The following is a 26,487-nucleotide window of genomic DNA, read 5'->3' as shown; positions in this document are numbered from 1 at the left end:
AAGACAACCACCTGCAAAGCAGAAATCTGGTTTGGTGCCCTGGTCTTGGGCTTCTAGCTTCCGGAACTATGAGAAATACACTGAGTGGACAGATTATTATGATCTCTGAATGCATAATAATCTGGCCATTCAGTGTGTGTGTGTGTGTGTGTGTGTGTGTGTGTGTATGTGTGTGTGTGTATCTTAGAAGCCTGGTGCATGAATTCATACATGGGTGGGGTCCGGCCAGCCTGGCCAGGGGGAGGGGACATGGGCAGTTGGCCGGCCTGCCTGCTTGCTGGTCAAAATCCTGGTAGAGGGGACAATTTGCATATTAGCCTTTTATTATATAGGATATACACTGAGTGGCCAGATTATTATGCGTTCAGAGATCATAATAATCTGGCCACTCAGTGTACATTGCTGTGGTTTGGGCCACCAGTCTATGCTATTCCATCACCACAGAAGCCCAAACTAAGACAAAGGTCACGTACAATTCCATTTTAGGAGGAAGGACAAACGGAAGCCTTTATGGTTAAGGTGGCCTCCTAGGAAATGCCCATGAAATCTCTCCATTCATTGATACCCATTGACCCTAAATATGAAACCTGGTTTGCAGTTATTGGTGTTGGGCATATTTTATTTTTTATATATTTTTATGAACATTTATTATATAATCAAGTTTAAACTACGTTATAAGAAACTAAGGGAAAAAATAAATTTCCCACAATTTTACAGATACAGTTTTGTATTGTTAATATTTTAGTGGATTTCATTGCAAACAGCTCATTATGCATCTCTTCTTATTTATGTACATCTACATACTTGTTTCTATATCTAATTGTGATAACAGATGGGTGACAAGATAGATGGATAGATGAGTCGGTAGATACATAGATAGATAGATAGATAGATAGATAGATAGATGATAGATAGATAGATTATTCCTTTCTCCTTTTAACAAATTCTTTTTTGTTAAAAATGGTATCCCTATCCTTTATATCAGATGCAAACACCAGGAAAAAAGGCATCTATGTTAACCCTTTGCACTCGCTTGCTTTTTTCTCGATTCCTTTATTCTAATGCTAACCATGTCGAGTGACACTCGACATCCGAGTGCAAAAGGTTAAATCCTTCACACCAAAGACAAGCATCATTTAAGAGTTTGGAGTAATATTAAAAAGCACTTAACTTTATTGGCGATAATTTATTGCTAAATTCCTTGAGAAAATATTGTAAAATGAAATTATAACTCCTGATTTAGTGAAGAGCTACAAAAGCACACTAAGAACCTGACTTGCATCTATATACCAGGCATTATACACCTACCCACACCTTACCCCAGGATGCTTAGAGAAATTCAGAAAGAATTTAAGAACCCAGAGGCATATATATATGAATTAACAGTGCTCTGGACCAAATCCTGAGCCTGAGAAAGTGCTCGCTGCAAAGCACTTCGATTGTTGTATTACGAAAAGGAGACCAAAAACCATTTTTCTGGGGGGTTATTGATGAGACCAATGAGGTCCCAAGTTCAACTGTAAAATAACTTGACACATGTAAAATAACTTGACACATATCATGTGGACTCTGACTCTTAAAAGAGCTAAGAAATGTCTGGAGGATTAATTATCACTTCTGCCTCATAAATAAACTTTGCAGGTATTGCTGGGCTGTAGTAATTTTCTTATCTCACTGCTGATATTTCACACATTCATGCGTCAACCAATTTCCCTGAGGCCATAGCAAAGGAGAATCAGCCTACTCACTGGTCCTCATGGAACCCAAATCCGAAACAGGCTCCTTGGCGATTTGATGGATGTGCAGTAATTGTCTAGAACTTCTGGCCCCGAGGAAGCACTGGGACAGTGACAGGGTTGCGGAAGGTGTTTTTTTTTTAGTTTTTTTTTAAAGTTGTTTGTTGAATTCCTCATTTAAATTTATATCATGCAGACCTCAAATTTTGAATAAACTCTATCTCCATTATTTATATATTGCTATTTCTGGGATAACTAATAAATTCACTGAGCCTGAATTTCCTTTTTCTTTAATAGATTTTTATTATTTTCAGAGAGGAAGGGAGAGGGAGAGAGAGATAGAAACATCAATGATGAGAGAGAATCACTGATTGGCTTCTTCCTGCGCACCCCCTACTGGGGATCGAGCCTGCAACCTGGGCATGTGTCCTGACTGGGAAATGAACCATGACCTCCAGGTTCATAGGCTGATGCTCAACTACTGAGCTATACCAGCCAGGCTAAGCTTCAGTTTCTTTGCTGGTAATATGAAATACCCACATCTGGGGCGGGTGAGGGGGGCTTGTGAAGACTAAAAATAAAGCACAAATCAGTCCCTGGTACTTAGCAGGCAATGAAGACATGTTCATCATCACCATCACCATAATCATCATGTCCCATTACATGGAACCTTCATGAACTTCTCTACCTGGGTGGTGGTGGTGGAGAGGGCACCTTCCTTAACATTTTATAAATAGCATAAAACTGGGGAAACATTGGGGTATTATTTAACTCCCATAACTCTAACAGAGGCATTGTCGTTTTTAAAAGTTCTAGCTCATGACAGACTTTATGGGGTGAGTCACAAGAATTTATAAAATCGGCTATAAATACAGCCCTTTGGTGAGATCAGAGGTAAGAATGTCATAATATTGTAAGATTACACAATGGGAGGAACTTGATGGGGGGGGAAAATGACTTCGTTTAAAATTCAATTTAAAACCTACCTCAACTATTTCAAGGAGCCCCTTGCTGCCTAAGTAGACATTGCACACGTTTTATTGCCTAATAGATTTTAAGACGAAGGCTCCCAAGAATTGCGAAGCAGCCCTAAATCCTGACTTAATGTAGTCAACAAGCATGCATTAAGCACCAAATGTGTACCAAGCACAGTGCCTTTTCCTTCTTCTGTCGGGTGACATTGGTTAAAAAAATTATATAGGTTTCATATGAATTCTATACTACATCATCTGTACAGTGTATTGTGTGCCCTCCACCCCAAGTCAAGTCTCCTTTCATCACCATTAATCCCTCCTCTGCCCTCTTCTACCAGCTCCCATCCTCTTCCCTTCCCCTCTGGTAATCACCATGCTGTTGTCTGTGTCTATGAATTCCCCTCCCCACCCTTAATCTCTTAAGGGAAAGACATAATTTGGCAAGTGACACTAGAAAAAGATCCCCAAACTCTTTGTAGTGTTTGTCTATACCAGTCTTTACCCCTTTCAACATATCTGCTACTCTGAGTATCTCCACAGAGCATAGATTCCAAGCTGAGGAGATGATAGGCAATATTGGGTTTCCTAGTTCCCTTCTCCCTACTCCCAGGAACCTTCTTAGCTCTTGGCTCATCTTCCCTTCCTTAAGGATGTCCTTTCTATTATTCTAGTGTTAAGCATTTGCCAGAGTTTTACACTTTTAAGACAAGGACAGAATGTTTGGTTTAGATATCATAATATCACATTAGATAGCATTTTGTACTATAGTTAGTTACTCAGTAACGGATCAGTAGAATGTACACGCATTTGTTGAGCACGGATTGTTATTATGTGTGAAACACAGTGCAAAAGAAATATGTGGAAAAGGATTACATGGGATAGAAAAGGAGTAAAAAGGAAAAACTAATCATTATTTTGATTCCTAATGTATCTACTGAAAAGCTGAATGCCTTCTAATTTATATCTTACAAGTCATTGCATTTATAGCTCCTGTACTGATGTTTGCATTCTAATTTCTTAAAAATATGCATATCTTGGATTTGCCATTCCTTTGCAGAATTACTTAAGATGCATTAGAGAAAAGATCTCGTTTGGCGAAAAGCTGAATTCACTTTTGAGAGTGAACTTCCTGCCACAGCAAGCAGAAACTTCTTATTAACACAGTGGGAAGTGGCATGTGAAAAACATGGGCTCCTTGGGTCATGCTAACATCAATGCTAATGATGGAAGTTTTGGAAATAGACATTCTTGGTCTAGCACAAAGGATATACTTTAGAAACTGCATAGTCCTTGATAACTAATGTTCACAGAAGCCCTATTTCAACTTTCTCATTTCATTGCAACAAATATCCAGGTTTGCTTTAATACGACTACTCCTCTAACCGTAAGTAGTATGTCTTAGAAGTAAATGCTGAAGACTTCATCATTTTACTCTGTGAAGTTAGGGCCACAGATGCAAGGAAATCCCCACCTAGATACTTAGCCCCTTATGTGGAGGCTCCAATGGAACATGCAGTACTCTGACCATGAACTCAAGCTGTTGTCACCAACTTACTCACTGAGGGTAACTTGCAGAGACCAGAAGTACATTTAAGAATATGCCACTGGTGCAGTGGTTGAGAATACATAAAAAATGGACAATTGGATTTTGTTGTATTGAGCAATAGCATCCTATTCTGCATTGCTGCTGCTACTGTTGATAGTAATGGCAACTTTTTACCTGATTAATAGGTGTCCTCAAGTAACACAGCCCAACTACTTATATTTCATATCAACATATGGCTCAAAATCTCACCCTCTGTGTTTATGACTTATATTTTGTTGTCAACATCCAAATGTGATAAGTACATATATTCGTTTGTTCATTCATTCATTCATTCATTCATTCATTCATTCAAATCATCTTCTACCTCTCCTCTTCCTAGTCTCACCCCCAACACTACATATGTACAGAGGACCTCTGACCCCTGCTCAATTACTCTTTCTTGGTTGAGATAAAGAACACCCATTTGTGACGATGTAAAGAACATTTTAGGAGTTCTCAGGACCAAGTTTCCAATGTCAAGGAGTCTTCTGTTTTCACTGCCAATGTCTTCACTGGCAAACTATATAAGTTAAGGTCTGGAGCAGACACAAGCAGCTCCACTGATTATCTTAATAATCAGATAAAAAAACAAGACAAGGTTTTAAAAAAGTTATTCTGAATTATATCCTTGCTATGGTAATATTTGTGAAACATCTGATAATTTTTCTACAGAATGATACTTCTTAACTTCTATTGAAACATTTCATATGCTTCACTTTCCCATCTAAAAAAATTCTAAGAAAAATTAGATTGCCTTCCTTAGAAGGTTAAGGTGAATCCCATTTTAAATAAAACATTGAATATGTCCCCACAATTTTTAAAGTAGCTTTACACAGAGTATCATTTTTTTTTTTCTAAAAGAAACTCTGCTAAATAATCTAGGTATTTTTTTAACAACAACAAAATAGTATTTGAATGGTTTTGGTGGTGTTTGGTGTCCATGAGAAAAGAGACATAATATGGCACTTCAACTTGTTGTTTTCACCCAAAGGTAAGCGAATTCACCCAATAGAATCACGCTCAGGTACCTTTTACTTCATAGAAACCTCAGATTACAAACCTGTCTGTTCCTATGAGGTCCCATTGTTTTAGTGTGCAGTATGTTTTATAGTTTGCTCTACACAGACCTCAGAAAAAATATCACAAAGCCAGTTTCATAGGTAACATTCTGCAGCCATGGAACCCAAAAACATTTGTTTAGAGTGATTCCCAAATAAAATTGGACTCATGATAAATTCTTCAATATTTACATAATACATTTGGAGAAATTCTATTTTTCCCAAGTCCTCAAAAATAATCATTTGTAACCAATAATTCTAAATATAATATGATGAAAAAAATGAAATGCAGTTTTAGATACTGTGAAAGGATTAAATTTAAAGATTAATTTTACTTAAAATCAATAACTTTATTTTACTTTATTTCATTTTTAAAATTTTCTCTTTATTGTTGAAAGTATTATAGATGTCTCCTTCTCACCCCCTTCCATTGACCCCTCACCTGCTCTCACCCCCTCCCCAGGCCTTCCCAGCAGTATTGTCTGTCCATGGGCCATGCACACATACATACAAATTCATTGGTTAATCTCTGCCTGCCCCTGCCCCTTCCATCTGAAATACAGCAATCTGTTGCTTGCTTCAATGTCTCTGGTTCTCTTTTTTTTCATCAGTTTATTTTGTTCATTAGATTCCACATATGAGTGAGATCATGTAGTACTTGTCTTCCTCTGACTGGCTTATTTCGCTTACTGTAATACTCTCCAGGCCCCTCCATAATTTTAATGACTGCTCCTCTTGGTTAATGATGATGCTCAGTGTTGGAATAAAACCTGCTCTCTTGGACAGATGGGTGTGACTTTCTCATTGCATACAGTAACGGCAAGTGGCAAGCCCAGTAATGCGGTCACACTTTGCAATGGGTCAGGGTCTACAAACTGGGAAAGGGTGAGGGGTGGTCGGAAGTGGCACCAAGAAGATGTAGCATCTGTTTTTGGGACAGGAAGAAAGAGTAGGATTTCTCCAGGTGGAATATGTAGAGAAAGAAATTCACAGAGAAAATATTGAGACTTTGGGTATGATTAGAAAAGTATACTAGTCAAATTAGGTGTGGTGATAGCTAAGATCTGACAGATGAGCATCCTACCATTTCTCTTTCCATCCTCTCTTTACACCTCAGCTCTTCTCTCCTTCCTTCATTCACTCTTTAAGTATCTCCTATGTACACGGCACTGTGTTCGGTGCCAAGACAGACATGGTCTTCCTGTCCTATCACTGAGTCTATTTGAGGAGAAAGACCATGAAAGTGAATAAGGCTTCCCACAGCTTCCAGTGACGTATTAGTGATTAAAAAAAAAAAAACAAGTCTGAGATGTATAAAATATTCCAGTAAAAAGAAACAGCAAATATAAAAAAAAAGAGTCTGAGTTAGAAAGGTGTTCAAGGCCCTTGAAGACCTTAACAAAGCAGAGGTGGTTGAAGTTCAAGATTCAACTGGGGAAGGGCACTAAGAAAGACAGCATGAAGGACTTCTAGCACTGTGCTGAGGAATGTAGCTTTTCCACTTACAGGAAGTGGAGAGCCACTTGAGGAAAATAGGGCAGGAAAGTGATATGATCCGAACCACAGCTGAATGCTACAGAACTTCCCGCCCTAGAGAAAGATGCTCTGTGCTGATCAGTATGATAACTGTTAGCTACATGTGGCTATTTTGCCCTTAAAAGCTGGTATAATGGAGAAACTGAAATTTTTATTTTAGCTGATTTAAATTAATTTGCTTTCCATTCAAAGAGCCCAATGTGGTTAGTGGCTACAGTATTGGACGGCACAGATCTAAACTGAGTTAGAGATGACTTTGGCAGCTGTGTGTGTTAAAGGGTAGGAGACAAAAGAATGGGGCTACTGTACCTTAAAAAGTATAAAACGAAACAAAACAGGACACCGGATTATGTGGAGGTCGGAGGGAAAGGAGATGGAGGAATCATGGAGTAACACCCTGATAAAAGGCTCACAAGATCTTCTATTAACCTATATTGCTTTCAAATGAACATATTTCCTCTCTTTTCTCTCCTTAAAGCCATTTATGTTAATAATTTAATAAAATATAATATCAAACTGGTCACATAAAACAGTAGCAAAAAAGTATTTTTTTCCAGGAATACATGGCATCTGGAACTTTCAGTGGCTAAGTGACCTTTAGCTCTGTGTATGCTTTCCTACACAGGAGATTAGGAGTTCTTAGGATAAAGTCTTTTATACTGAAGATCCCATGATGACCTTGATCCTCACTGTTCACCTAGGATCACAGGAATTCCAACTAATTCCTATGAATTCCCATAAACCCATGGTGACCTAAGGATGTCAGCAGAAATCTAGGATGAAGAGAATCCTTTAAATCCCTAAACATCTTTGTGGAACTGTCAATCATGTAGATGATGACTTCCGTTTACACACCCTCATTATATAGCAGTCTAGACCATAAGACCACATCCGGAACTGAGATTTAATATATTTAATGTATTTACTGTAACCTTCCTAATTTTCAGCCTCTCTGCTAAGCCTTGTATAGCAATTTCTCACTTAACCCTCCCTATCAATTACTTGAGTAGCCCAGATAAACTGTCCTGACTCTCAATGTCTGTGGTTGCAAAATGAGGAAAATATGCATTTTTCAGTCACAAAGTCCGTGAAATAAGTGTAAAATCCTGACCATGAAATCTAACACAGAATGAACTCTTACTAAATGCTGGCGAGCTATGAAGGTAGTGCTATTTGCGTATATGTTTTCTAATTTTGGTCTAAATAATTTACTATAGAGGAAAAAAATGTGTTTATGAAAAACATGCACACCCAAGGAATAAAAAGGATTGCATACCTATATTAAAGCAGCTTTTTTGATGATGTCATAAAGTTATATATAAATTTGACATTTTAATTGGACACTTAGGTTCATTAAGTACACACTAAAGACGTAGTAAGTACTAGGAATTAACAGGTGAACAAGATCTGGCCTATTAACTCTTTAGGGCTGGAAATGCACTTATATTGAAATACAAAAATAGTTTGTTTACCTGTCTAATATGCAATAGGATGAACATAAGCACACCATTCCAGTGTGCAAGCAAATGTAATTTTTTCCAGGGAGACAAAAGCATTTTATTCCAAAAATGCTCATAGCTGAATACAATGCCTGCTCACATGGGGTCTAACCTAGTCACGTACATTTTAAAAAAAATGCAAAGCCCGATATTATGCACTTGGTATTTAATAAAGGTGAGCCAGGCATGCTTCCTCTTTTGCCAATAAACAGAACCTCCACCTTCACTACATTCTGGGCCCTGCTCCCTCCCCAAACCTGTTCTGTCCAGTTTCAGACCCTTATCTTGGGAAGGATATTTGGGTCTTTTGCTGTCCTTCGCACCATTAAATATGTCTTCCATAACTTTGGTCCTTCTCAAGGACGTTTATAAATCTTATTCTCATTTACTGTGAAGCTACATACCCTAGCAGACATCCCAGGCTTGATTTGTGTCCTGAGGCCCATCTGAAAGGCATTTCAACCGGCCCTGTTCCACCCCCACCTCCCCCAGCAAATGGACTTTAAACTGAGAGGACGATGCTAGTAAACATTTGATAGATGGATGGAAATGGCATTTCTCCATATTTTTAACATGCTCTCTTAAAATATGCAATATTACGTTTCCTTTATAACACGAAGTCAAATCTGATCGTCCTTTATCACAAGCAAGGTTGTATAATACAGTGTGTCAAACCAGAATGTAGAAATAGAAGGGAAAATAAAGGGTTGGCCGGAATGACTCCCATAAATATTTGAACATCTGATAAGGATGTCAATCTCCCTTTGTTGGGATGCAAAAGAGGGGATTTATGTTGCTTTGTGAGTATAATAATGTTAGATAACACAGCTCAGCCTACGCAAGCCTCTTTGTTTCTCTGAGAATACAAACACTATTAAGTTTTCCTTTAGGGAAGGGGCAGAGACTTCACCAAATCAATGCAAAAACAACACAAAAAAAAAGCAGAAACTTTTCAACACCAGATCAGTACTTTTCCAAAATAGTTTTCTCTCTCAAGATTCTCAGGCTATGTTCGCCTCCCTAAATTACTTATTTTTAAATGTTTTATTAATCTATGTAGTTTGATAGTCTTTTTTAAATTTTTATTGATTTCAGAGAGAAAGGGAGAGGGAGAGATAGATACATCAATGATGAGAGAGAATCATTGACCTGCTGCATCCTGCACGCCCCCTACTGGGGATCGAGCCCGCAACCCAGGTATGTGCCCTTGACCAGAATCCAATTAGGACCCTTCTTCCCACAGGCTGATGCTCTATCCTCTGAACCAAACCAGCTAGGGCCAGTTTGATAGTCTTTGATCATTACTAGCCAGGTCTGCCATGCCGCACAAATATCACTTCAGCTAAATCAATTAGCCACTTCAGTGTCTGCCTCTCCAATTGTAGGATAGATATGTGTTTGCCTACGGGAAGACACCCGAGTGTGGTGGTAACATGTGGACTTGGGAGCTGGATGGCTTGCAGTGTGAATTCAGTCAGATTACTTCCCTGGCAAGAGGTTCAGTGTGCTTAGCCATGATCGACAGGAGATCGGCTGTGCAGACAGCTCTCCCCTCAAGGAGGATGTCAGAGCCGTGCGGGGAGCAGTCAGTAGACAGCCTCTAGCTATCTGCTCCCTGGAATCCGCCTCATTTACAGAGAGCATTCTCTCCAGGGGAACTCTGAAAATTATGCAAGCAGACAAATAACGGCCCTATCGTTTGGGCACGATGCAGGACCCCGCTGATCATCGATATTCACTCCAGAGAGACACACTGGGCCGGGCCAAGGTTTGGCTGGGACTGCATTTCAATTGGACGTCTCGCCCTGCCCATCCGGCTTCTGTCCCCCTCCAGTCACAGGTGCTGATCCCTGACAAACACCTTGTATTTCAGACTCCACCCATCTCCGGGGAAAACAACCCGTAGCACAGCTGTTTCACTGTAATAAGAATCCTCCGTGTAATTCACGAAGTTAATGTAATAATGTATGAAATGAGATCTATGTGAAGGGCACGGTACTGCAATAGCATATAAGCATGAATAAAGACCCACAGAGTGTCTCTGGTACCCTTCATTATATAGCTCCTCCCCTATGAGAGACGGCAGGGGAGTTTGCTGAACATCCTCCAGCAAGTCTATTCCAAGTGGAATTCTAGGTCAGGCCCCCTCATGCTCTCAGAGAGAGGAAGGCTGCGGGACCCGGAGAATTCGCCCACACACTGACATGCAGAGACCAGAGTTTGGCTAAGGCAGTCACCAGCCTCTAGTCTAGGACACTTGTGCTGTGTCATCACTGAGTTCTAGAAAAATAGGGTTTTATAATAAAGTCACGCAAGAAACAAAGTAATTCCTCCCTCCACGCAGGGGAGCAGGATGTCCTGTCACAGCCTGTGGGTAGTTACGGGGATTTCCCAAAGCTACATACTAAGGGCAGGTTTTTCTGGCAACACTCAACATGCATGCACACTGTCATGGGCCCCAGAAGGACGAAGGTCCCAAGGCTCTAAGGTGAGAGTGGGAAAGGTCAAGACCCAGCACCTACAGCAGAATTCTAAGAACTGCTTTGACTGTTGCAGGTTTAAATATATATATATAAATATATATATATATATATATATATATATATATATACTGTATACATACATGTATACATATATATGTATATACATGTGTGTGTATACATATAAGTATATATGTATATTTATGGTCTGGGCCCTAGTATGGAGGTCTGGGCCCCAGATGGAGTTTTGGACCCTGGGTAGAGGGCTGGATTCTGAATTGGAGGTCTGGGCCCCAGGATGGAGGTCTGGCCCCTTGCATAAAGGGCTGAGCCCCGGATGGAGGTCTGAGTCCTGAGAAGGAGTTCTGGGCCACACAGTATGGAGGTAGGTCTGGGTAAGGGAAGGTGGTATGGGTATGGGAAGGAGGTCTGGGCCACAATATGGATGTCTGGGCCCAGATGGAGATCTGGGCCCTGGATAGAGGACTAGATTCTGGGTTGGAGGTCTGGTCCCTGGGATGGAGTTCTGGACCCCAGATGGAGGTCTGGGTCCAGGAAGGAGGTCTGGGTCCAGGATAAAAGTCTGGGCCCTGGATGGAGGTCTGGGACCCAGATGTAGTGTGAGCCCTGGATGGAGGTCTGGGCCCTGGGATGGATATCTGGGCCCCGGAAAGGAGGTCTGAATCCTGGATGAAGGACTGGATTCTGGGTTGGAGGTCTGGGCCCTAGGATGGAGGTTTCAGGTTTAAAATGTTTTTAATATCTTATATTTAGTGAGTTTCTGAGACAGAATAAGATCCCCAATTATGTGAGGGCCAACTATTCAAATTTCTGATAAAAATACAAACTCCTAACAGTTTAGTGTATTAAGTTGGCAAGTAATTATTTCAGACTTTGCAGAGCATAATCTCTATGTCATAACTATTCAACTCCACAGTTGTCGGGCATAAAATCAAGAGGGTGCCTGTGTTCCAATAAAACTTTATTTAAAAATGTGGTAGATCAGCCCTGGCCAGAAAATCGCAGCTGTTAGAGCATTGGCCCATGGGCTGAAAGGGTCAAGGGTTCAATGCCTGGTCAAGGGCACATACCTCGGTTGCAGGTTCGATCCCTAGTCCCAGTTGGGGCACATCCAAAAGGCAACCAGTTGCTGTGTCTCTCTCACATTGATGTCTCTGCCTCTCGCTCCCTCCTTCCTCCTGTCTACTCTCTCTCTAAAGATCAATGGGAAAAACATCCCTTGGTAAGGATTAAAAACAATGTGGTGATCAGATTCCGCACACAGGCAGTAGTCAGCTGAGCCCTGGCCCACTATAATAAAGTCAAAGTTTTCACTAAAGCCATAGTGAAAACTATGTAGGTCCTATGGGAAGGAAAAAGTGTGTGTGTATGGCTCACAGAGTATTAAAAAGATGCATAAGCAATGACACATATTCAAATCAGAATCATGATTTCTGCAATGCTCAATGCATTAGAATCTGGAACACAGACCAGTTCAGGAGCCCGAGTGACCCTCCTTCTATCCTGTACTCTAGATGCTCTGCAAAGCGGCACACAGTCAATGATTAACATGCTGCTTACATTCCCTTCTTCTTAAAGAGCACCATGCACCTTCCCGGGGAGGTCCTACTGCAAAGAAACTTGAGTTGCAATGGATCTGGCCACACGTGTCTGTAGTCCCTATAGAGTCCCTTAGAATGCAGTTAGGGAGATGCTCCTCCTTGGAGAGAGACAGTGTGTATCCATTTTTCAAATTTAACAGGCATAAATGCACTTTATATTATAACAAATGTTTTGCTAAACATTGGTTCGCAGCCTCTATATGGAGAATTTATAGGGAGATACAATTTTGAGCCGACTGCAAGTGAAGAAGCTATTTAGAGCCACATGTAATGAAATAAACCCCTTAGTTATGAATCAGTTATTATATTTCACTGAACTCCAACTGTTTCTTTCTCCCTGGTTAATTTCATTCTAGCCTTTGTTATTATGCCTAAAGAAACCATTTTAACATTTTCTCCCATGCACTTTGAGTATCAAAAATTCCATCTACAAGTTTTCAGCTTTTTGCCTCTAATTGCTCGACTGGTTGCTCTAACTGCTTTAATAAATAATATTATTTGAGTTCTGCTGGTCCCAGAATTCAAAGGTCCCTGCATCACACATTATTATTCCTCTGAGAAGAAAAAGGAGACTTTGTCTACCCAAAACACTTCTTTATAGTGAGAGAGGGAATTAAAAAAAAAGGCGGGGGGGGGGGTTATAAACACAAAGCCCATCCTCCAAATGAATACTAGGTCCTCTATGTGATATATCTTCACTTTAAGATAATTGGATAGTTATACTTGCTTCCATTGAAATTCGTTAAGAAACTATGCCCGGCTGGCGTGGTTCAGTGGTTGAGCATTGACCTATGAATCAGGAGGTCATGGTTCGATTCTGGTTGGGGCACATGCTAGGGTTGTGGGCTCGATCCCCACAAGGGGGCATGCAGGAGGCAGCCCATCAATGATTCTCTCTCATCATTGACATTTCTCTCTCTCTCTCAATACACATATATTTTTAAAAAAGAAACTAGGAAATCTCTTCCTCCATTTGACCCTAAAGCTCTAGAATCTAGTTTTAGTCATCATTTTCAGATGGCATGTATTAAAGTCTAGTTTTATAAAACGGGAAGGGCTTGGGCTTCCCATGACTATTCAGCCAGCCTCCATAGTAGAGAATAAGGTCCCTGAGGGCAGAGGCTCTGTTCGAAATCCCCTGGGGAAATGTGGGCTCTACTGATACTACTTATATAACTAAATAAAGGAATTAAAATTATATATATACACCCATATGTAGTGAATGAATAAAGAGACAGATATGTGACTAAATGGATAAATCAATCAATTAATTAATTAGTGATAGTTGAATTAGCAGGTATAGTGAGATTTCAAAACAATTATTGGTAATTCTGAATTGGGAGCCAAACTTTTATCTGGCTAACAGTGTGCAGGAACTACATGACCAACTTTTAATTGTTTTAAACAGGCTTGCTCCTCATACTCAACCCTTCTACATTGTTGGTGGGAGTGCAAAGTGGGATAGTTGCTATAAAAAAGGTAAAAAATTCCTAAAATATAATAGAACTCCCATATGATCCAGCAATCCTAAACAATTTTGTTCAAAAGAATTCAAGTTGAGATCCTGAAGAGATATTAGAGTTCCCATGCTAATGTCAGCACTATTTCCAATAGTCAAGATGCGGGAACAACCTACATTCCCATCAACATGAATGGATGAAGAATATGTGCTGTATAGATAAAACAATATTATTCAGCCTTAGAAAAAGAAAATTCTATAGTATGTGACAACAGAGATGAACGTGGAGGATACTGTGCTAGGTAAAAGAAACCAGTCACAGAAAGACAAATCCCAATTTCCCACTTGGTGGGGGTGGGGGTCCCTCAGCCCAACCTGTGCCCTCTGGCAGTCAGACATCCCTCTCGCAATCTGGGATCCCTCACTCCTTACACTCAGCTCGCTGCTCCTTAGCCCTGCCCCGGAGGCAGGAGAAGCTCCTGCCACCGCCGCTGCGCTTGCCAGCTGTGAGCCCAGCTTCTGGCTGAGCGGCCGCTCCCCCTGTGGGAGTGCACTGACCACCAGGGGGCAGCTCCTGCATTGAGCATCTGCCCCTGGTGGTCAGTGCGCATCATAGCGACCAGTTGTTCCAGTCGTTCTGCTGTAATGTTCGCTTAGGCTTTTATTATATAGATAGAATAGAATGGTGGGTGCCAGGGGCAGGGGGAAGGCAGAATGGGCGGTTGCTAATCAGTGGCTATGAAGTTTCAGTCATGTAAGGTGAGTCTGCTCTGGAGCTGTGCCATGCACCACTGTGTCTGTGGCTAACCATACTGTGTTGTGCACTGAACATGATATTGACCCTCTCAACTGATTTCTAAGTGTTCTCATCACACAAAGAAAACAACTAAGTTCTTACCAAAACTGGGAGTGATTGTAAAATGGAGGAGAGAGTCAATCAATACACCGTCTGCCTTCCCAATGAATGCCAGGTTCTCCACAGTATAAAATACTTCCACATTGGCATTGTTCTTTAGCAGGCTTGAAGGAGTGTTTTCAGGAAGAGAGCTCATTAATGGCAAGCCCGGTGACTGAGGTAAACTATTAAAAGGCCATAATGCAGGTGGGGGTGGGGGACAGGGAAGCAATGCTCTTGTGTTAAGTGGGCACTTCAATTCAAGAGAGGAATTAGGACAACAGAGCGCTGTGGCCACCACGATCATGTGTCCGCCTATGCCACCTGCTGAATGGCCATCATTCCCACTTTTAATTTAAGCAGCTCACGGAGACACTCAAGGTGAATGCTCTGAAAGAAATACAAAGCAAGTATCTGCAGAACAGTCTCATGCCAGCTCAATGCCATGGTAACACCAAATACACACTTGAAAAAAGTATATTGAGAGGAAAAAATGAGCCATAGCAGGTTTGTATGAAAGCGTTGACTTAGAGTCAATGCCTATACTGTGCTAGCAGGTTTACTTCCAATATAAACAATCTGATGCATATAATACTGTTTTAGAGTGTCTGTTATAGAGTATGGGCTCAGAAAACAGCAGCTGCCATCATCCTACATCTCATGCAAGCAGCCAGGACTCAGGAAGACATGCACAGACATAGTGGTTTCAATGGTAAAGGGATTTGGTTCTGAACCTTGGTCCCACACCCTCTGCTATAGCACCACGCACAGGAAACGTATCCTTCTAGGCTTCCTCCTTCATTAAATTGGAATCATATCATAAGATCTTTTGTGAGAAATAATCCTATATAATAAAAGGCTAATATGCAAATCAACTGAATGGAGGAATGACCAGTTGCTATGATGCGCACTGACCACAAGGGGGCAGATGCTCAATGCAGGAGCTGCCCCCTGGTGGTCAAGGCACTCCCACAGGGGGAGCACCACTCAGCCAGAAGCTGGGCTCACGGCTGGTGAGTGCAGCAGCAGTGGCAGGAGCCTCTCCCACTTCTGCTGTAGTGCTAAGGATGTCTGACTGATAGCTTAGGCCCACTCCTTGCAGGGAGAAGGCCTAACTTGTCAGTTGGACATCCCCTGAGGGCTCCTGGACTATGAGAAGGTGCAGGCCGGGCTGAGGGGACCCCCAAGGGCACGAATTTCATGCACCAGGCCTCTAGTATATAATAGAAACATATGTCTGATGCATTAAATAACAATAACATTGTTTCTCCTTTTACTTTCCTATTCACGATGCAATTCATAGTCAAGAATAACAAACCTATACTGGGGGACCAGAAGGATGAGCAAAGAACATTCCACTTACACACAGATTCATTCCTCAGACCTGGTGTACTTTTCTTCTTTCTAGGAATGCAGCCTGGATTGAATGAAGCCATTTAGAGAATGAATAATTTATTCTTTCAATTAAAAGTGGTTCCTGGGAAGCCATCCCAACATGCAGAGATATGGTTGGAGTCACAGAGATCGCAGGGAATGGGAGTGTGGCATAGGGACTGAAGTCAGGCACTGTGTTGTGAGACAAACACAGCTATGCATCACAGGTATGCATTGGCACTTGGCTCTTGCGTCTTTTTTGTTGTTGCTGTTAAATTAATCCTCATCCGAGGACATTTTTTCCATTGATTTTTAGAGAGAGTGGAAGGGAGGGGAAGAGACAGAGAGAGAGAGAAACATGGATGTGAGAGAGATGTATCAATTGGTTGCCTCCCACATAGGATCCGCCTGGGGCCAGGGATCAAGCCTGCAACCAAGGTACATGCCCTTGACTGGAACTAAACCCAGGACCCTTCAGTTCTCGGGCAGACCTCTATTTACTGATCAGCTAGGTCGGCAAACTCATTAGTCAACAGAGCCAAATATCAACAGTACGATTGAAATTTCTTTTGAGAGCCAAATGTTTTAAATTTAAACTTCTTCTAACGCCACTTCTTCAAAATAGACTCGCCTAGGCCGTGGTATTTTGTGGAAGAGCCACACTCAAGGGGCCAAAGAGCCGCATGTGGCTCGTGAGCCACAGTTTGCCGACCACGGAGCTAGGGCAAGTGAATCTTTTTATCCTCAGTTTCTGCATCTGTTAAATGAGGATAATGAGCATACATGTCATCTCACAGAGGTATTAGGGAATAAAATGAGTATATTTAGCATCTCCCGGCCACATATTAATAACCACTCACTAGTGATAATATTCACAGCAGTAGCAGGGGCAAATGAGATTAAATGAGGTTAGACTATTTAGCCTATAACTATTAAAAAACAACAACAGGTCATTCTGTGTCTATTAAGCAACCTTTAGGAGAAGAATCTCTGCTAAAATAAGTACTAGGTTTTTAATCTGCATTTACGATATGACATTGATGGTGTCTTTATTAACTGGTAATACTAATTGCTACCATCTATTTTATTGAATGGTTTCACTTAATTATCTCAGAAACCCTGTGAGGAAGATGATATTATTCCAATACACAGATGAGGAAACTGAGTCTCAGAGAATTCCAGAGACCAGCTGACCAACAGGGAAGAATTAGTGATAGGATTTAAACCTCAGTCTCAGTTCAAACTAGGTAATCTTTCAAATAGTTTACAGAACTTCATGCTATATTACTGGGAAGCATCTGGTATTGAAGAAAGTAGCAAGTGTTTAATTAATGTTCCTAGCAGGGAGATAGTAAGACCATGGATTTGGCTATTTTCCCCTAGAAGGGAGTATACAGACATAGACATAGATACAGATACAGATGTAAATGTAGGTACCAATATAGATACCGGTATAGATATAGAGAGATAGAGATGGATGTAGATATAGATAAATAGACATAGGTATAGATATAGATAGAGATAGGTATAGAGAGAAATAGGTATATATAGATAGAAATAGGTATATATATAGAGAGAGATAGGTAGATAGAGATAGAGATAGAGATAGAGATAGAGATAGATATAGATAGAGATAGAGATATAGAAATGTAGATAGAGACATAGATGTGGATATAGCTATGGATAGATATAGGTATATACACTGAGTGACCAGATTACTATGATCTCTGAATGCATAATAATCTGGCCACTCAGTGTATATCCTATATAATAAAAGGCTAATATGTAAATTGTCCCCTCGACAAGGAGTTCGACCAGCAGGCAGGCCAGCCAACCGCCCATATCCCCTCCCCCTGGCCAGGCTGGCTGGACCCCACCCATGCACGAATTCATGCACCGGGCCTCATACACACACACACACACACACACACACACACACACACACACACACACACTGAGTGGCCATATTATTATTATGCATTCAGAGATCATAATAATCTGGCCATTCAGTGTATATGTATATATATATATATATATATATATATATATATATATATATATGTGTGTGTGTGTGTGTGTATGTGTGTGTGTGTGTGTGTATACACATATATATGTATAGGTTTAAGAATAAGAATTTCAAAATACATAATATTTCCTGTCTGACAATGTGCTTGAAAAAGTTATTGAGTCTTTGGACAGAGAGTCAACCAACCAATAAATGACTGCATGTTTTAACACGGCAGATGACACAATAAATGCCTATTTCTTGCCAGATGGCCACGTAAACATTCCCCCAAACGATGCATACATTCTTGTCAGTATATAAAATGCAACAGTCCTAAAGAGATAGCAGTGCTTTGCTCTTTGTTACTCAGTAATTCCCTGAATACCCACGTCCTCTAGTTCTGTTTTAAAAGGTTAAATGGCTCTGAATCTGTCTGCTAGGCTCATAAGGAGCTATGCAGTGCTCTGGCTCACTAGGAAATTTAATTTTCTACTCAAATCAACTGATTGTGCATTGGGCGGGGGGGGGGGGGGAAAGCTTCTCTCCATGACTCAGATGGTGGGGGTTGGGTGCAACTACAAAAATGCAGACCAGATGCTGAAAAATGCAGTTGGTGATTCCATGTCCAATCAGAAACTGTGTGGGGCTCGCCTTGTGAAGAACACATCCCAGCCCTGTTGGAAATGCTCTGACACAGCATCCGCCCCTTCTTTGGGAAGGACCATAGATGTCAAGAAACCAGCACCTGCCTGACATTTATCGAAGTATAGATTCGTCCGTGTCATCAAATGGTACTTAATCTGTTCATCTCTTCCTGGTAACACAACCCCAAATTCCCTTTGATTTGTCCCAAAACAAAATACTCTCAAGTTGGGCAATTGTTACTAAGCAGTTTCACGCCTTCTCTACGCCTGCCATTCATACCAGTGACAATAATAAAAATAACAACAAAACCCAGCCCATGTGTCTCACTGGTTGAGTGTTTACCTGTGAACCAGAAGGTCACAGTGTGATTCCCGGTCAGGGCACACACCCGGGTTGCAGGCTCAATCCCCAGTGTGGGGCGTGCAGGAGGCAGCTGATCAATGATTCTCTCTCATCACTGATGTTTCTACCTCATCGTCTCCCTTCCTCTCTGAAATCAATAAAATGATATTTAAAAAATAACAATCAACTACAATGATAATCATCACTTGATTCCCCGTGAACTGGAATTGTTACCAGTGACTGTCCATTTGAACATCAGTAAAGGGATAGGTTATAAAATGTGCAAAAACCTGTGGGGCGACGATGAACCTGGATTTGTACCCAGATCTGCCGATTGGAGCTGACTGTCACTATGGTATGAAACGTCCCTCCAACCCCATCGCTAGCTGATTAAGAACATGCCTCCGCGCAGGAAGTCAGTTCCTGCTGGGACCACGGATTTCATGTTTGGAGTTGATTGCCCTGATATTTGAACTCCTTGTGTCCCAGAAGGGCCCTTGGCTTGGCATACTCCCGAGCCCCCTGTGTGTTCCCTGCTAACAAGAGTAGAAATCTTGTCAAATCAAGTGCCAAACAGGCCCCATGACAGGCCTCTCAGTTGGACCAATCTTGCTTATTTCCTTCACATGCTGTCACTTACACTTGGAGATGTGCAGAGAGTGGCCAGTCCTCCATTCTGTGTTGTATTTTCTTATTTTTTCAGAGGAAATGGAGTGACATGAAAATGGGGAAGATTCATTCATTCAAAAAAATATCACTGCCCCTAATTTATAACAGGATTTTATATATATATAAAATTTTATATATATATAAAATTATATATATATACATATATATATATATAAAATCAATATATATATTGATTTCAGAGAGGAAGGGGGAGGGGCGAGACAGAAACATCAATGGTGAGAGAGAATCATTGCATTGGTCGGCTGCCTCCTGCACACCACCAACTGGGGGTTGTGCCCTTCACTGGAATCAAACCCATGACCCTTCAGTCCGCAGGCCGATGCTCTATCCACCAAGCAAACTAGCTAAGGCTATAACAGGATTTCAGGATGAAGTCATTTCACGACTTAGTCAGAAAATGGATATCCATAGTAATATATTTTTCTGGATATCTCCTGCTGCTGTATTCAACACTTAGCCCTTTGAGAGACATAAGTCTCTTAGCCAAATGCAGGGCATTCTGTATGTCTATAGCTTGGTGAATTCCTTTAGAACTGAGAATGGACAAATGACCACTCCTCAAATCCCCAGGTGGGGTATTACCTTCTTAGAGTTTGGGCTCTTTTGAAGAAAACATTTTTTTTTTTGTATCCTTATGGGATAGACTCTATATTATCCTGAATTTAGAAATGGTTTCTGTTGAAAATATCTTTTCTGGATCCGGAAATAATAATTATTTTGTGCCCAAACTCAAATTATTTGGGGCACTGACTGGCTATTCTGCTGGGTTTCCCCTCCAACCTCACCATTTCAGCACCCTTGTGAGGGATGAGAATGTAATAAATAAATTAACTCATCTGTCTAGAATTTCTCTGAATAAAGAAATTAGAAGGACATGAATGCCTGTAACCCAAGTGAACGCGTTGGGTATGAGCTGACATCGAACTTACAGAGTAACTGGACAATTCTCTAAAACTGTATTCCTCCATTAAGTTTTCTCTCTTTTTTACAGCAAACATTTCTAAGACAATATTTGAAATCCACTCTCAAACACATCATTAGCCAACACTTCACCCTTGGAGGCCAGTGTACAAGTTATAGATTTGCAGTGTGCTTTTGGGGGAAAAAAGCTATTTAGCTTGAGCACTGTACTGTCATTGGGGTGACTGGCAAAAGAGAAAAGTTGTACGCAGTTCAACAGAAAAAAATAGGTTTGAGTCTCATTTTGGAAAAAAAAAGGCAGAAAAACTTTAATAAAGGATCGTTTCTCATCTCAGGAAAGAATTCTGAGCAGGGAAAGTATAAACAAAAGGTATTTTTGAAATGGCAGAGAAAGATTTTATCTAAAATTCTCCAATCCAGATATGCTGACCAACCAGAAATTCCCAGATAATTGCAAAGCCAAACACCAAATACAGAAATAAAATAGGGGCCTCTTAATATGTTGAGACAGTGGTCTCATGCCTCTAAATTCTCATATATAATTTACTGTAACTGTCAAAGGAGAGAGAAGAAAACCCAGCAATACTAGAAAAAAAGGAAATGTATAAATAAGCAAAAACCAAATAATATAAAAGATCCACCCAAATGTACCACAAAACAGATGCAAATTTGCATTCTCATTGAGCTCTGTGAACCCGGGAAGAGTTGTGTTCACCCTGATATCCCTGGCTTTGGGCATTGTATGTAGCTCTGGGTTAATGTGTGTGCACGTGTGTGTGTGTGTACACATGTATGCGTGCACCCACATTCACACGCATATGCACACACAATATGCACTGACCAAAATTCTTTGGTCATGTGAGGTTAGTCCTAAGGCAACCACGTAGGATGCATATGTAATTGCATTTTATACTGATGTGCTTGTCATCTGATATAGCCAGTAAGATAAATATACCTTATAGGGCTGGAAGTGATATCAGGGTCACGCGCGGTCACTTGCCCAATCACAGAGTTCAGGGCGGCGTTTTCATGAACTTCGAGGAGATAAGTGGGTGAAGAGAATACAGGAGGCTCATCAGCATCCTCAACGACAATTTTGACCGTGGCCGTGTCTTTAAAGGGCCCCCTGCCACTGAAACGTGGGTCAACGTGGACATTGGCTGCCTCCACCTTCAGCGTATAGGATTTTTTGGTCTCAAAGTCCAGAGGCTGTTAAGAAATGACAAAGACGAATGTTGCTCACTAATGACCACAGCAGCAAGAACAAATGAGTGTAATGCTGATGGATGATCGTTATGTGCATGGAAGCCCATTTGTGAGCCTTAATGGGATCCCTCTCCATTCCCCCAGATCCAACCTGTAAATTGTACAGGCATTTATGGATGTCTGTGTATTATACAAGCTCGGTGAATCTAACCTCCTATTGTTGTGTTTTTGTTTTGCTCATTTCACTTGGAAATTCACAAAATATTCACAGTCATGAATTGTGCCATCAAAATTTCACTTCAGAGTCATAATAAAATTTTACTAGTGATACCATGACCTGCATACCAATCAGCCAGTTAATTGAGCCTCTGCTGGGAGGAGATAAGGCAGCATCAAACACCATCTCGATCTGGGAAGAATATTTTAGCATTTCTGCAACAGCGTGTGAAATGTGAAGAACGAGAAATAATCATTGTTTAGGGCAAGGAGACATTATAAAGCATAATTTAGCACTAATCTCAACAAAGAGTGCTTTCTTATTTCACTTGCAAAGCATTGCTGCTTGACTGATCATGTGGCTAAAAATGAGATTTATCATTTATTTTTATTTTTTAAAATATATTTTTATTGGTTTCAGAGAGGAAGGGAAAGGGGGAGAGAGAGAGAGATAGAAACATCAATGATAAGAAAGAATCATTGATTGGCTGCCTTCTGCACTCCCCGCCACTGCCACTCCCAACTGGGAATCGAGCCCACAACCCAGGCATACCCTGACTGGAATTAAACTGTTACCTCAACCCAAACCCTGACCGGAATCAAACTGTTACCTCAACCCAAACATGACCGGGAATCGAACCATGACCTCCTGGTTCATAGGCTCAACCACTGAGCCATGTAGGCCTGCAAGGTTTATTTTTTGGGGGGTATTCTTAGAAGGTCTCTATGATGAGTTCTGTGCTATGAAGCAGGTGGGCATGTAAAGAAATACATATGCAGACACATATGTACTTGTGTTTATATTTAGAAGAAGGAAAGCTGAGTAGCTATAGCTCCCTAGGTCTCAACCAACCACTAAAAGCAAATTGAAATGACCTCATTGCACCATTACTGACAATATTTTTGACATATTAATAACTCATTCCTTAAAAGCCCCAGAGACTGTGGTTAATGACCGAGGTAAATATAGCTGGGTGAAAGAACATAATCCCCTTAAATAACCAGAGGGCATCTGCTTCGCAACCCTATGGTCCAATTCCCGGCAACGCAGAACACTTCAGACTTCAAGAAAGTACATCTGTCAAGGTTCAAAGACACAATTTAGGTTTCTTTGCAATTTCCTCTAAGAAACAGAACTTTCAATCTGCAATGCAGATTTAAAAAAAAAGAAGAAGCTGGAACACAAGCCAGCATTCATGAACTCTTTCAGAACTCCTGTATAAGTTTATATATCATTTCAAATTTTGTATTGATTTTTATAGTTGAATTCAGTTCTAATGGGTCTTGACTTTTTCTGAAATATTTTCTAGGAAACAAGGCAGATGCTCACTTCCCTGTCTTTTCTGAAATTACTAGGTACATGTACCTGTGAGTAGATGACTCAACATCAGCATTTTGCCAACCATCCCTACTGTAACACGTTTGCAATTTCAAGTTCTTCAGAAACACTGGTAAGTGTGACAGATCATGTTTGGTTTAATTCTTAGCTCAACAGTATCCCCCCAAATCCTGGTGTCCTTAGGGTTTTATCCGACAAAAAAGAGGTCCCATGAATTGTGAAAATATGACCCCCTACACAATGTTCTCTAGAGTAAAATACATGTGTTTTCTTGGTGTTAAAATGTGTAGTATATGCTTCTAAGTTTATGAATAATTGTGAATAAAAATACAGCCAATGGCTAATTGCTTCAGCTTATAAAAGCACCTTATGGCAACAACGGATAGCAGTTAGTAATAACAATAAAAATGACATTAGGAATCATTAGCCAAGGAAAATGTGGCTTTGGGTTATTCAATAATTGACTCAAGCATAATTATACTGTACTCTATTTTTAAATACTTTGCAATGCTTAATCCTAAACTAAAGCCATGTATAAAGGTAGGGTTGCTCAAAAAGACAGTTGAAATAAATGCACCATTTTTCTCAAAATTGATCTTAAATTGTATTTTGTATACAAAGGTGAATCCAGAACATGCCACTATCTCTTCAACAGGGGATTTTAAGAGCATGATCAGTGGATGGCAGATCCCTGTACAATATAACATAGAATTACAGAGTACATTTGGAGCTATTTCAGTGTAATACTGATCAGGACAGAGGGAAAAATTATGGGCTCCCAATGGTGTGGTGCACCATCTATCTTCTTATTCATGAACAAGCAAAACTATTTAAAAACTAGAGGCCCGGTGCACAAAATTTATGCATGGAGGGGGGGTCCCGCTCAGCCCAGCCTGCATCCTCTGGCAATCTGGGACCCCTCTCATAATCTGGGACCGCTGGCTCCTAACCGCTGGCCTGCCTGCCTGCCTGATCGCCCCTAACCACTCTGCCTGCCTGCCCAATCATCCCTAACCACTCACCTGCTTGCCTGAATGCCACTAACCACTCGCCTGCCTGCCTCATCACCCCTAACCACTCTGCCTGCCTGCCTCATCCCCCCTAACCACTCGCCTGCCTGCCTGATTGCCCCTAACTGCTCGCCTGCTTGCCTGATTGCCCCTAACCACTCTGCCTGCCTGGCTGATCACCCCTAACTGCTCGACTGCCTCCCTGATTGCCCCTAACCTCCTCTGCCTCGGCCCCCGCCACAGTGGCTTTGTCTGGAAGGATGTCTGGAATGACGTCCAGAAGGTCGTTCAGCTGTCCAGTCTAATTAGCATATTATGCTTTTATTATTATAGATTAATTTGGACTATTTCATGAGAGAGATATGAAGGACAACATTAAATTAAATACCCATGATGAACCTGGCTGGTGGGGCTTAGTAGTTGAGCATTGACCTATGCACCAGGAGGTGATGGTTCGATTCCTGGTCAGGGCACATGCCCGGGTTGTGGGCTCAAACCCCATTCCAGGGATGTGCAGGAGGCAGCCGATCAATCAATGATTCTCTCTCCTCGTTGATGTTTCTATCTTTCTCTCCTCTCCCTTCCTCTCTGAAATCAATAAAAATATATTAAAAAGAAAGACTTCAGTGTGATTTATGGAGACATACCAAGAAGCAGGAGGAAGAATATAGAGAAAGATTAAAAGCCATTGAACTTGCCAACTCTGTGGGCAAGTGAGGCTTCTTCCCACTGGAAATCCTCTTCGGAACCATAGACAATATGCCTCAAAATAATTTCTTCAAAGAATAAGAGCTGTCCCCCAATCTGCACCCCTCATTGCTTGAGGGTTGCCTTTCAAGGGTTGAGTTCCCTACAAATTCCTGCAGTTTTGGAAAAGGCAGTGTGATGTAGAGGGGAGAGAGAAGGTGAGATTGGTGGCTAGCATCACCATGGTAACTCTTTCCCAGAGCTTTAGCTGATAATGCAAAGTGGGGCCAAGAGGTATGAGGTGTAAAATTAGCTCCACTTTTTCTGCAGTTAAAGAAGAGACACCTCTGTCAGCTCTAAGACTTCACCAGAAAGTCCACCCAACTCCCGCAAACCCCAAAACTCAAGTTCCCAAGAGGTATTTTGAATGTGAACAAAATCTTCCTTAGCTTACCTTTCTTAGTCTTATAATGCCATCCTGGGCCTGGGCATCAGAGGTGATTTCAAAGAGTGCTGTTCCATCCCCATCAATGATGTCATACGATGACTGTGCATTTTCACCAATATCCTGATCATTGGCTTTTACCCTGCCTATGGCAGTGCCAAGAACCACATCTTCAGGTACTGAGAAGTGATACAGACCTTAGGAAAGAGGACAGACACTGAGCATCATGCAGATTCCATTCATTCATTCATTTAGCCAGTATTTATTGGGCACCTCCTTTCTTCTGGGCACTCCTGTAAATGCTACCACTACAATGTGGAAAAGATTAAAAAAATTACTTTTGTTGTGGAATGCACAATATTTTCAATGAGTCCGAGACAGAGTTCCCAGAAGTAGTGAGCTCTTGTTGAGACTCTTCTGAGATATGGAATTTATCCCATCACATGTGCACCAAGTGTGTAGTTGGAGCGGAGTTATAGCAGGGTATTAGTGAATCTATGTGAATGTTCTTTCCAATGGACTGCACAAGCACATCGGCTGCCCGTGGGGCTATGCGTTGTTGCCCAACATAAAACAGTAAGCTAATTTCAGCACAGGAAGATGCAATGTGTAACACACAGAAAGTCGCTTTGGAGGTTACCTCTGTATTTACAGACCCGCAGACCATTTTTGATAAAACCCAATTACTAAACTTCTGCTGTGCCCTGCAGCAAGCTGTTCTGACACATGAAACACTCCTCTTGTTACCCAAGTCCTTCCTCGT

General features: G+C 41.1%; 1 protein-coding gene across 1 annotated transcript in view; it reads right to left on the bottom strand.

Moving 5' to 3' along the window:
• The window catches only part of CDH8 (cadherin 8), a 310,258-nt gene that overhangs the window by 101,355 nt on the left and 182,416 nt on the right, over positions 1–26,487 (bottom strand). Inside the window, exons 5-6 of the mRNA XM_008139872.3 lie at positions 25,734–25,921; positions 21,777–22,030 (exon numbers count right to left, since the gene is read on the bottom strand). Coding sequence (XP_008138094.1) covers positions 21,777–22,030; positions 25,734–25,921 — 442 coding nt within the window. The remainder of the gene's footprint in view (positions 1–21,776; positions 22,031–25,733; positions 25,922–26,487) is intronic.

The sequence above is a fragment of the Eptesicus fuscus genome, chromosome 21 (genome assembly GCF_027574615.1).
Source record: "Eptesicus fuscus isolate TK198812 chromosome 21, DD_ASM_mEF_20220401, whole genome shotgun sequence".
NCBI lineage: Eukaryota > Metazoa > Chordata > Mammalia > Chiroptera > Vespertilionidae > Eptesicus > Eptesicus fuscus.
This window is presented reverse-complemented; position numbering and strand designations above follow the sequence as displayed.